Source organism: Tinamus guttatus, unplaced genomic scaffold (genome assembly GCF_059628265.1).
Source record: "Tinamus guttatus ecotype Peru unplaced genomic scaffold, ASM5962826v1 Tinamus_guttatus_pri_ptg000971l, whole genome shotgun sequence".
Lineage (NCBI taxonomy): Eukaryota > Metazoa > Chordata > Aves > Tinamiformes > Tinamidae > Tinamus > Tinamus guttatus.
The window spans coordinates 78,890-91,839 of NW_028289505.1; the positions used below are offsets into that span (position 1 = coordinate 78,890).

The 12,950-nt window shown below is 39.9% G+C and overlaps 1 protein-coding gene across 1 annotated transcript in view; it reads right to left on the bottom strand.

Annotated features, from left to right (window-relative positions):
* Positions 1 to 12,950, bottom strand: part of EPB41L4A (erythrocyte membrane protein band 4.1 like 4A) — a gene marked incomplete at its 5' end in the record, with an annotated part of 80,123 nt that overhangs the window by 4,041 nt on the left and 63,132 nt on the right. Inside the window, 4 exons of the mRNA XM_088538278.1 lie at positions 503 to 571; positions 1,186 to 1,233; positions 7,872 to 7,991; positions 12,472 to 12,549. Of these exons, the coding sequence (XP_088394404.1) occupies positions 503 to 571; positions 1,186 to 1,233; positions 7,872 to 7,991; positions 12,472 to 12,549 (315 nt within the window). The remainder of the gene's footprint in view (positions 1 to 502; positions 572 to 1,185; positions 1,234 to 7,871; positions 7,992 to 12,471; positions 12,550 to 12,950) is intronic.

Here is a 12,950-nt window from a genome sequence, read left to right on the forward strand (position 1 = left end):
CAATTATCATGGTAAAATAGATGTCCTCTCTGAAGCAAATAGCTATGCTCTGGCAGCTGCCCATGACAAACCATGGAAAAGCAGTTGAGCAGGCAAAAAAAACGGTCCTCAGGATTATCAAAATAATAATAAAAAAACTAAAAGGAAGTAGTTGTTTAAGAAAGGAATAGGCTTTGTACTTGTGTTCAGTTCTCCCTGATTGTGTACGGTCTATCATGTAGAACATATTGATGGGTGGCACAGGGAGATAGATAGACATACAGCAGGCTGATGAGCGAGTGGCACAGGGAGAGATGAGTGTGATTCTTTTTGTGTTTGGGAAGGGAAAAAATGTTTGGTTTAGCAACTCCTTAGCATCCTCACCCAAGTAATCTTTGATAAGTATCTTGACAAAATCTTATGGATTATGTGTAGCCCCCTCTTACTAGAGTAGGACAGACTTCACAGCAAGAAAAGAAAAGTGAGCTTTTATATTCATAAAGAAAAATCCTGAAAAACTCACTCTACTTTTGTGTATGGAATTTCTTTCAATTGCTCCTCGGACAGGCCAGATGGATCCACAAGTTCTTTCCTGGAAAAGATTAAGCAAAGTAAATAACAATACAGTAGCTAGCAACTGCATACCTTTTTTTTTTTTTTAATTGTGTTAGATTGGAAAAATCTATTTAAACAAACTGTTTTCAGCCCTGAAGCTATCTTGACATCAAAACAGGAAACCTATTAAGAAATTTGTCTAGCTTTACCTTGATTGCTTCAACTGCATGCCACATCCAATTCCATCTTTCTCTCACCTCTCTGCAACTTGATCTTGCTACTTTATGACATACATGAATATTGTGAATACCGAACATTGACTATTTATTGAAATAGCTTACCATCTCCTTATTTGGTAGCAGTATGCAAAGCAGAATAAGGGATTTCATCATTAAAAAAGAAGTATCAAAATCAGGACTTTCTGGAAGCCCCACAGAAATACATCTTTAAAACACTCTTTTTCTCTAACTAATGTACAACAGCCACCTGTATTCAGTGGTCTGAAGCATCTTCTACGCATAGCCAAGTAAACTAATTTACACCTCTAATTAATGCACTGTGACATCCAAACATATCAGAACATTATGCTTTATTGCCACAGTGCACAGCGTGCTCATAGGGCCAGCCAGACCCTGTGAGGACAGTACTTACTGGATATGTTTCCACAGTTGTTCTTTAGCTTGTACATCTGGGCTTCTCCTAGAAAGACCAAGGAAAACAACAAATACAAAACTGTGAAAAACCTATCAGAAGCATATTGCTGTTCCACAACAAATTCTCGTGGCACACACTGAGCTCAGAAACTACGGTAAGCATAAACCACTAGTGACTTCAATTTAAAATTTTGTTATATTGGTAAATGCATTAAATTGCATTGCTTTATTGCAACCAAAACGTCCTTTCTTGCACAGGAGGCTCTGAGGGATATCTCAATTTCTGTCCCATTACCCTTCAGCAAAAGTGTGAGCAAAATACTAAGGATGGAACAAGTTCTCACTGCAAGCCAAGGCTGTGCCTAGCCACTGCCCCAGCTGAGGACAACCTGCCTGGAAATTTCACCTACTTGCAAGTAGGGTTTCTGCTCAGTTCATTTACACCTTAGTTTTGACGTATCTAGGACAAACAACAACTGCACACACACTCAAACACACAAATATTTTAGCAAGTATTTCATTCATGGAAAAATTGCTAAGACGAAGTTGTAATTATTTTGTTGCAGACAAGAGATTTAGTAAAGAAATCCTGAATTACATGCCTCGTATCTTCCAACAAATTACAGAAAATACTGTGTCCTATCTGGATTGTCCTTTATTTTGTTTTTCTTGTTCTATTTCATTTCAGATGAATATGAAACCACTACTGTTGCTGAAGTTACAACTAGAAATCACCAAAGTCCATATAATTTAACAGATTAAATATATGTTTTACACAGTGGCAGGGACTAAATTGTATTAAGAGATCGAAACACTCTTAGCATTGGCATTATACAAATTCAGCATAGACAGCTAGCCTGCTCCACAAGGATGCATCAAAAGCATCAGCATGCCTCAATACTCCCACCAAAATCAGTTTCATCAACAGTTTTTTTAATTTTTAAAAAATTAAAATACACAAAAAGGGTCTAAAAAGTCTAAGATCATTTTACATAATCCACAGATTTAAATGAAGATAGAACAGAATTTCACCAAGCACCTGTTAAACCAACTCTCCATTGCCCAGTGACAGAGCTGTATCCGAAACAATCCCAAACTGTTCTCTACCACTAATCATTTTTACCATGTTTTTGTTTCACCATTATGTGTTTGGCTTACGTCCAAGCTTTAGTCTGGAAATAATGTTCAGAGACATCTGTATTTGAGTAAACGTTTTACAGATGGCACAGAAGCACATTATCTAGAGACTGCTTTTTTTGCTTTTGGTTTTTGGGGTTTTGTTGTTGTTGTTTAGATTTCACAGGTGCAGAAGTACTGGAAGATCCTAGTTTAACGCAGTAAGAATAACAGAGAAAGACAAGAAGGCCAGAAACGTCTTTACACGTGTGATTCCCCAGCGGCACTAACAGGAGCCAGCGCGCCACCTCCTCAGGCTTCGCACTGGCCGTGCAGGCCGCACTGCGCAGCCACATTCCCAGGAAGCCCCGTCCCATGGAGACCCTCCTGCTGCCTGCTCCCACAGCCAGCTCCACACCAGGGCGCCCGCAGACACCAGGGTGTCAGCTACAGCCACAAGCAGCTTGCAGGCTGACCTTTCACAGCGCGAAGAGGTTGTGTTGGCTTTGTGTGTTCACGTTAATTCTAACGTATTTCACTTACACTGATTCTCACTTCTCCTTTTTCCTTCTCTCTTCTTGCATTTACTTTTCTTTACTCTCCTTCATACATCAGTTCATATTATTCTTGACTGCCTGAGGCAGTAGCTTGGAATGCAGCGGTTTTTAAGAGCCTTTCACCCCTCAAAGCTGAATTGATCCCTGCTTCTGTGCACCCCCTGCTCACACACAACCCAGCAGCTGCAGACATCGCGTTCGCCCTGGGGCTGGGAAGATAGGCATCCTCTTCTGAGACGGAATAATCAGGCAGCAGGGAATGCAAAAGCTCATGGAAAATCCAGCTTCTCCAGGGAGGCTCTGCAATGCTCACAAGCCCTCGTTTGCCCGAGGAAGGGGAGCCCCAAGGTCACTCCCTAACCCAGGGTTGTCACAAAGCAAGGTATTGTGCACACCAACAACCCATCTAATTCACGTGTTGCTTTTACTTTGTGAAACCCACCAACTTGGGATGAGGTCCCAAGTCTCCCAGTGTCACCAAACACAGGGCACAACCTCTCAGGCAGTAAGGAATACTGACTCAGAGCCATGTGGGAACAGAGCAGCTAAGCAAGAAGTCGTCTTCATCTCACCATTTCCTAGGAAGGTTGGCTCCTGCTTTCTGTGGCCAATTCTGGGTGTTTAATTCTGCGACTTCTCCCACCCTCTCCCTCCTCCTCTTCCTTCCACTCCTGCAGCTACATTTATAAGGGAATCATTGCTGAAAAATGCCAGTAAAACCATATACTGCATGTCATGAAAAAAAAAAAAAAAAAAAAAAGAGGAGGAAAGGAGCTATGGAGCTATACACAATCATTGTTCAAAGTAAACTGTTTTTAGGAATTTGTGACTTGACATTATCTATCTTCCAGGAGTTTAAGAAGTGTTATGATATTGGGATAATGTCACAGCATTTTTTTTTTGCATGAACTCCCTGCAAATGAATATCCAGAAACACACTAATGTGCCTTAATAAAAGCATTATTCCACCAAAAGCCTGACTGTGCTTCCTTCAAGGACAGTAGGAACACTAACACTTTAAGACGAAGAAAAGCTTATAAAAAAAAAAAAAGAGAGGCTTGTCAAGATGAAACATAGCTAATGTAAATACTGAATAAGAAATGCATGTGTAGTTCTCAACAACACATAACAAGGAGATCCTTCAATTAGATCTTTACTGCCAGATCACAGTCCCTCTTTCACACTCTTTTTTTTCTTTTGGAACTATATCAGCATACAGAGTTTGGACAGATAATATATGTTCAGATTGCCCTATTGCAGCATCTGAATCAAATTTTGCACAGATAATAGCTTCTGGACAATTTGCAAGCTAATCGGATTCTCTAATGAGCAAGAAACCAAATGGGAATTCACAGCAAGTGGTGAGCCTCCAGGGTTTCTTCTTGTTGTTATTTGCTTTTTACAAGCTCAAACAACCCTAGATGTTAATAAGGTCTACATTATTTTTTATGTCTGCATCTGCACCCTTATTAATAATTCAATTTGATTTCATGATTCACAAATGGTGAATTTAAATAGCCATGGAATTTTAACAACCATTCTTCTTAATTAAAAAAGCCCTTTGGCTATGCAGATGTTTTACTTGAGCTCTTGAAAATAAACCCCGTAGAACTAGAAATGGGAGCTTTCTTTTTCTTTTAGAGGAAAGGAAGGTCAATTTCTTGACAAATATTCTTATTCTTGAGACCAAGGAGAACTCCCCTTGATCTTGCATGCACAGACACACACACACACATTACACTCATTATCAAATAAAGTAAATGCACTTTGCCAGACGTGGTAACAAATATTTCAACATTTACTTCAGGTTTCCAAAGGGAATCTCTATGTAAGCTAACAGCAGTAAGTTACTTAATGGGAAAGACTTATCTGTATTACTAAAATGAATGTATTGTGTCAGTTATTAAATGTGTATGTTGAAGTGACCATATATATACATTTAAAAATAAAAGCAACCATGCCTGCACTCTAGGGATTCACTTGTTTCCCGTCTCTCCAACATGCATACCATCATGTAAGCAACCAACTGAGCTGAACTAAATTAAACACTCTCACAGCCTACTGCAGCTAGGGTTTACCCATCATGTTTGATTGGACTGCTCAGGTAAAAGCCTTGTAGCAAACTTTTTATTTTATTTTTTAAAATCACCTTTGAAGGAATACACATTATCCTTTTTTAGCTCACACCTGCAAAAATTAAGTGAGGTGCACAAAAGTGAGACGTACATTCATCATTATCACAATATGGGAGAGAAGAGAAATGAGGAGTTACCCAAATGTTCAAAGTTTTCCTGCTTTCTTTGCTCTCTCTAGAATCTTGCCTTGTTAAAAACAACACTACATATCTATGCTTTTTGCTATCGGTAATTCCAAAAAATGTAGACCAGAATATCACTGCATGGGCTAATATTTTCTGAAGGACAGATAAAATGCATGTCTTAAGTCGTCAGCCACAAGAGGGAGCCTGTGATGCCCAAACACAAACTGATCTGGCACATGGAAGGAAAAAAAAAAAAAAAAAGCTATAAATTTCATCTAGCCATGCACTCATAAACTGAGTGCATTTCCTAGTTTATAGCACTTTCTGCATACAGTGCAAAACTGTAAATCAATCAATCTGTATATTTGTGCCTTCAATGCAAGTGAGTTTCAATCCTCCTGATTTTTAGTACTCTATCATTCTACAATTACACCTAATAATATTTGACTTTTGTGCAGTTGAGAGTGAGCAGGTTTGCCCAAAACTAGTAAAAGTAGAAATTGCAACATTTAGAATTTTAACAATAAATACTACTTCTCATAAAGGAAGTAAAACTGTAAGTTATGAAGGTGGAGATAAAAAATGGTTTCTAACAAGTTGGGTAGCTATGAGAACAGAACTCCAGTGGATTTTAATACAGGAAACATCAATGTGGGTTACAGTTTCAATAGGTAAGAATAAAATAGCCATACATTTAATATGGTGCACATTCCTAATATGCTTGCAGATGATTTTTCTCAGAAATGGGGTGAATAAATCTTTCCAATTGAGAATAAAGCATCTGGAGTATTGTGTCCAGTTCTGGGCCCCACAATATATGAGGGATGTGGAGCTGCTTCAGAGAGTCCAGCGCAGGGCCACAAGGATGATCAGGGGCCTGGAACATCTGCCCTATGAGGAGAGGCTGAGGGAGCTGGGCCTGTTCAGCCTGGAGAAGAGAAGGCTGAGAGGGGATCTGATCAGTGTATATAAATACCTCAAGGGAGGGAGTGCAGAGGACGGGGATGGTCTCTTTTCCCTGGTGGCCACTGATAGGACTAGAGGAAATGGCCGGAAACTGAAACACCCAAAATTCCATAGGAACTTAAGGAAAAATTTCTTAACAGTGAGGGTGACAGAGCACTGGAACAGGCTGCCCAGAGAGGTTGTGGAGTCTCCTTCTCTGGAGATCTTCAAAACCCGCTTGGCCGCAGTCCTGTGCCATGTGCTCTAGGTGACCCTGCGTGTGCAGGGGGGTTGGACTAGATGATCTCTAGAGGTCCCTTCCAACCCTAAGCATTCTATGATTCTATGATTCTTAAACAAAACAAAAGCTATATCCACACAGTCTTCTGTGAGACTCCTTCCTTCCTCCCCTCATGCTTCACTTAGAGGCTTATTGAGGTAGGGCAGTGAAAATTACTATTAGTAATTACCATTTAGCTACAATAACATTTCACTGATTAAATCAGGGATAATCATCCTTCCCTTATCAGGCTAAGCGTATTCTTTGTAGGAAGAACTAAAAAAGGAGAAGAAACATTCACTTAATTTTTTTCAAGGCAGAGATTTCTGTGTGTCCATGGGCCGATAAAAGCAGGCATCCTTGCTCTCCCCTAACACCATGCATGCACATGAACGTCAGGAGATCCTGGGCACTTTGTCCTGCTTGGGAAATGCAGCAAAGCCTAAGTCCTTAAGGTGATTCAACGCTGACTCCTAGTATTTTGTAACAAATATTCTTTATTCTTTAAACTACACTAAAATGCTTACTAAGAGAAATAAAATTAGCAGTTCAAGGCATTACAGTTTGTGTTAGTCTTAACATGGGAGACAAAACAATTTAGAAGAAAAACAGCCATGTTAAATAATTATACTGGGTTACAGTGGTTATACGTTGTGACATAGGTTTCAGAGACAGACAACTTGTCTATTTTAGCAAGGCAATGTGGGGATGTGGTTTCAAAGACAGCACTCAGAGGAGTCCCACAGGCTTTGCCTGCTCTCACGGTGCCTCAGGGCTGCTCTCCCAGCACTCCTGAACACCCCACGCGGTACTGACACTGTGCGGGTGCTTCCTGGGGTGCCACATGAGGCTGGGAGCAGACACAGTCCCAAACGATGCGTCTCAAGGCCCCAGATGCAGCATGAAAAGCAATACAGCCATAATAAAAGCAGTATTTTCTTTCGTTTGAGAGAATTCATTTTAGAAACCGATAGTGGCTACCAGTAGGAATAGCACTGCCTAGCAACATGGCCCTATCATGGAAATCCTGGCATCAGGACATAATGAATCACTCAGTGCTGCTTACAAAAGGTGATTCGACATGCAGACCTCACTGGCTGCACTCCCCTGGAACAATGCTGCAGAGTTGCCGATTAAAGCAATGCATACGCATTCACAAAAATACCTGCACCTCACTCAAAACCAGGATGTCTTTGCAGGGATGCTGCACAGAGCTGGGGCATCGCTGTCCTCATTACAAAATTGAGGTTTGGTGAGCCACAAAAGAGCCCATACCTCATTCAAGGTAACGGGAGGGCGTTACTGTTCAAATCTGTTGCAGAGCCTATGCCACGTTACTTGTACTCTGAAATTCAAACCACTAAAGCAAAGGAGTCAGGCCACAAGGGGATGAATCCGCCCATGTGAGAACATGTCCAAAACAGCCGAGAGGAATATCTACACTGGATACAGGAAAGAGTCTTCCTATTTTTTAACATGCTAGAGCAGCCTTGATTTTCAAGTTAAGGTGGACTAGTTTTACGTACGATCGAGATCTGTGCCTGGATCGCCGATAGTTGGGATCCGCTTGGTTCTTCTCCTTCTGTCGCCGCAGCACGGCTTCCCACTGAGGGGCTGAGTCAACCATGTCGTTCTCCTGCCGTAACCTGCGAAACAAGCAGCAGGACTTCAGTAGTTCAGGGTCCCTGTTCCCGGACATTCTGAGGAAGGGATGGTTAGTTTTTCCCTTGCAGAATTCCTGATGCTATTATGCAGTATTTTAACTTTTCAACTTTTCGTCTTGCTGTATTTATAATGTCCATTAATGTTCCCAAAATATATTAATACATAACAAACTGTATTGAAAGTAATTCACGGATTTATTATTTAGCAACAGCTTAGAACAAAAATGAATCACTAAGCCAGTAAAAACAAGCCTACAACTTGAATTCAATTTGTCTTCTTGGCCCAAGCCAAATGGATGGAATTTCTTCCTTACTGTATTTAGCTTTTCAAGTTAACCTCACCTAAAGCAAACAGAAGACCATTCATTATAGTGATGCAAGGCTGCAACTATTTCCAAACTTGCTGCAGCATGGCCTTTGTGGGACTTTGGGGAACTCCCCAAGGATGTCCTGTCCAAGTTCCTGCTCCCACTGCCCCAGCCTGTGAAACAGCCCAAGGGACTGCATGGGCATCATACAAACTGGGCACGTTCAACAGCAGCCTGAGCTACTTCTCTAGCGACACAACTAGCCACAGCAAGCAGCGTGCTGCTACGTGGCCATTCGAGACCAAGCAGAAACCTCTCAGCTTTGAGGATGCAGCTGTGACTGCCATGATGGGATGCAAAGCTGGAAAAAACGGCTGTGTTTGGTCACAGCAGTGAATTCAAAATACAGTAAAAATTTAGAAATGACTCTGGAAAACATCAGTCTGGGCATGGCTGTCTGGTGTGACAGCGTGACTGACATACTGAGGAAACCAGAGAAGTGCAACAGGAACGGGAAGACTGACAGGTAAAACAAACAAACAGAGATAACTGAGTTACATTGGAGACCATATTCCCCAGGAAATGCAAAGCACATTAATGTCATTGCTCTTCACTAATTCTGTGCCTTTCTAGCAGAGTTGTGAACTGTATCAAGCTTAACTGGCTAAGCAGGCTGCTGCCATTCCTTTGATCACATCTTCTTTCACATGCGTAATGAATTTTGAGTTGATCCCCAACCACTGTAAACCCTCACAGCTCTACCAAATAGCACTGAGAACCTGCAGTACACCTTGTCATCAGGTTTGGATTTCCAAGCAAGCCTTTTTCAACCTGTAATCTGCTGCTGACGGAGATTAGCTTCCACCTACAGACCTAGCACAAGCACTCACACAGCAACAAGTAATGAACTGTGATTTTCATCCTGAATAATCCCCCCAGGGAACAGCACCTAACACCTCAGCAGACAGCTGTGCTCCGAAGGAGGCGCTGGGAATAACCGGGAATTACCCGGTCCCAACAAAGGAGCTGCCCAGCACAGCGGAGCATGATGTCCGCATGTCAGATTGGGGCGCTTGGGATTCTGCCTCTCCCGGAAAAGCACTGGGAATTACACCGCCCCGCCAGCCACGTGCTCTGTTAACCTGCTCTTGATGAATGACCTCGCACTAAAGCAGTGAACACATCACTGCTGCTCTGCTCTGGGACATTCCACTAGCGGAATCCTTCGGGGCCGCGAGGGAACCGAGTTGCGGCGATAACAGAAAAACGTGCTTCCGCACAGCTAAAAGTCTCCCCATTCTAACAGCAAGGAAGGACAAAGGAAAAGAAGATGACTTCACAGAACATAATAGCTGGCAACAATATGTGAAGTTTATAGCAAAATTCAGCTGGAACCAACAAAAATTCAAATTAGATTTTTAATGTTGTTTCAAGACTATTTTTTAAACAAGACATAGCAATAGCAAGAAAAGAAAAATCACAATAACAGTATACAAACCAGTATACCACTGGTTTAAGATGGTTACGGTAAGGAAATCTCCAAATCTGGGACCATTTTATGATGAGATTTTATTCCTTTGAATAGAATCATAGAATAGAATCATAGAATGCTTAGGGTTGGCAGGGACCTCTAGAGATCATCTAGTCCAACCCCCCTGCACACGCAGGGTCACCTAGAGCACGTGGCACAGGACTGCGTCCGAGTGGGTTTTGAAGACCTCCAGAGAAGGAGATTTGTTCAGTTTGAGGTTATTTTCATTCTCTTATCTGCAATATATTTTTCTTAGGGAACCGCATAATTTCTTAGGGAACTAAAATTGAAAAATTTTTAAACTTAAAAAAAAAAAAAAAAAAAAGAGGGGAAACCAATCCTTTAGTTGATCAAATGCAAGATACTACTATTTTTTCTCCTTGTAAAAAGCCACTGAAAATCTTTAGCATTGGCATTTAAACAGCAATAATGTCCTAATTGTAGGCAAGCAAAGACAGAAGTACATTTTTACCACAGCATTAAAAAAAGCAAATGTATTTTTTCATGATACAATTGAAATATGCTCATTATAGGTTATTTTTAAGTTACTTATGAACAGAATAAAATATTCATGAGATGGACTGAAATCTCAAAGGCTGACTGAGATCAAGTAAACAGTTTTGCTCCAACCCTCTTCCACTGTTTTACGTCCAGAAGGTCACAACTGCACTTCTGTTTTTTTCCTGATAGATTTATTTTCATCTGATAATTACTTCACAGTGATCTCCTCATGTGAACAACACAGTCTATTCTTCTGTGATCACAATCAGATCCTTCTGAATAATGTGAGAATTGGGAATTTTATCCCACAACATAACTTTCTGTCTGCTTGTGTTACGGGCCTTATTACAGTACTGGAAAATAAATCTGTATTTATTTGTTACTTCACACAACATACAAATTCTGGTAGTAAGAGTGCAAGCTTCCCAGTATTGTCCCACGTAACCCTGCTAAGGCTGGCTCCCCTCTCAAGAGGAAAGCAATTCAACGGCCCAGGCCTGTTCCACATATTATATTCCTCCTGCAGCTACTAAAAAAATGCATAAATGCGTTATGACTGGTGGTTTTCATACACGTGATGACATGGAGCAAGTCTCCATGAGCCTTTTTACTGTAACACTGAAATGACTACATGAAGTCTTTTTTTTTTTTTTTTAAATTCTTAACTTTAAGCACTTGGGCAGGAATTGAAGAGGGGTAGGTAAAGATTCTCATATTCTTGAAAAAAATGATAAACCCTACTTAATCCTTCTTACAATTCATTCCTTATATTGCAAGAAGCTCTTAAAAACATTCTGGTGGTCAGTTTCTAACTTCCTTCAGTTGCTTGTGTAGCTTTCTGAACAACAAGTTTCACAGGAGAAAGAAATAAAACTAAACTGATTACTGAAACTAAACTCAGTATTTCATTCAAACTCCAGAACTCTGACTGGAAAAGAAAACTTCCATACACACTGGGTTATTGTCATCCAAGCATGATGCAAGACTATGCTCTGATTTAAACAAACTCTAAAGAAATCTCAAGGCTCAGCTATGCTTCCTACCAGCCTATTCTGAATGTGTTTTATTTAGCATCCCTACCTACCGCATGTTATATATACACACATACACATATATATACAAACATACATAAAAAATAATAAACTATTATTCTACTACAAACTTCTGTAGCAATTTACAAAGCACATCCCACTGCTTTAACATATCTAGTATGTAATTATTTCCAAGAGGTTTCAAATATTGCAAAATTGTATTTATCAAAATTGATATTTATATCACTTGCAGCACTGCATGATAAAGAAGAAGCAGTTATGGCAGCTTGTGCAAAGTGTTTTTTAGAAGTCTGTATTAAACAATTCTTCTCTTAATCAAATGGTAGTTCTGTGTTTTATGCAATATAAAAAAAATCAATGGGTTTTAAAAAATCAATTTTAATGAATGACTCTTAAAATACTGTTATCTCACATAAGAAATACAAGCAGCTACTGTAAAGTTAAAAAGTTGCTACAATCAATCAGTTGTTATATCAGGCTTCGCTTACCAGCAATAAGTAAAATAAAAAAAACAAAATTCGCTAGCATCTCTCAATATTAACTGCTGCTATCCTATTGGAAGTTGACACTGCACACATTCAAGTTTAGCCCAACACTTCACAAAACAAGAATATTTAAAAAAAATATATATATGTGTTTAACAACAGCAAGTTGTAGATTCCTTCAAAAACACTTCCAAGATTCTTCCCAAAAGCTTATTTTCTGCTAGAATTCCACATATGACATTTTTGAGGAATATCAAAGTACGTACCGTAAATATATCATCACTGTTTTCTATTTTATTTGCATTAGTATTTCAGGTCTCTTATAAATGTGTGTCAGCTTTTGATTTTACAGTTCATGGATGAGCTCTTCCCCAAACACGAGAATGACTGCACACATCTATAGCATTTCATGTAATTTGGTAATTATTTCCCTTTTTATTCAAACATAGACATTAAGCTAACTCAGGAAGACTGTATACAAGCAAAACATGCTAGATTCTTTTTTACCAGCACTATCTCAGAAGCGCCCATGCTCCACCTGTTTTTGTGTTTCATATTTCTATATATAAAATACAGAATGGTCACCTGTTTCTCTTCTTCCGGTGCTCCCTGTTAGAATTTTCTGATTCGCTGCCACTGCTGGTGTTACAACGGGACCGAGATCTGGAGGGGAAAAATACAACGTAGTTCAGGAACTAAATATACACTTGTTCTCTTCTGTTAGAATATTACAGAAGTACGAAAACTCTGAAGAAATGAACAATACTGAGAAAACATTATTAGAAAAAACAGGGTTAAGAAAAAGCTTAGAGGGCTTGTCTAAATACGTCTTTCTCTCATCAATTAATTATGAATAACTGCTTTAGCATTACTCATCAGAAAGCACTGTCAGGTGAATGTTATTTTCCTTTTGATTCACTGCAGTTTTTGTTTATTTTTTTACTCAAGCTCTCAGGATTCTTTGCTATCATGCCACAGCGAAACACAGCTTTGACATGAGAAATGTTTTGCCTTTACTCTGTATCCGTTCTGCCATTTTCCCTATTCCACACAGTGGGGCACCC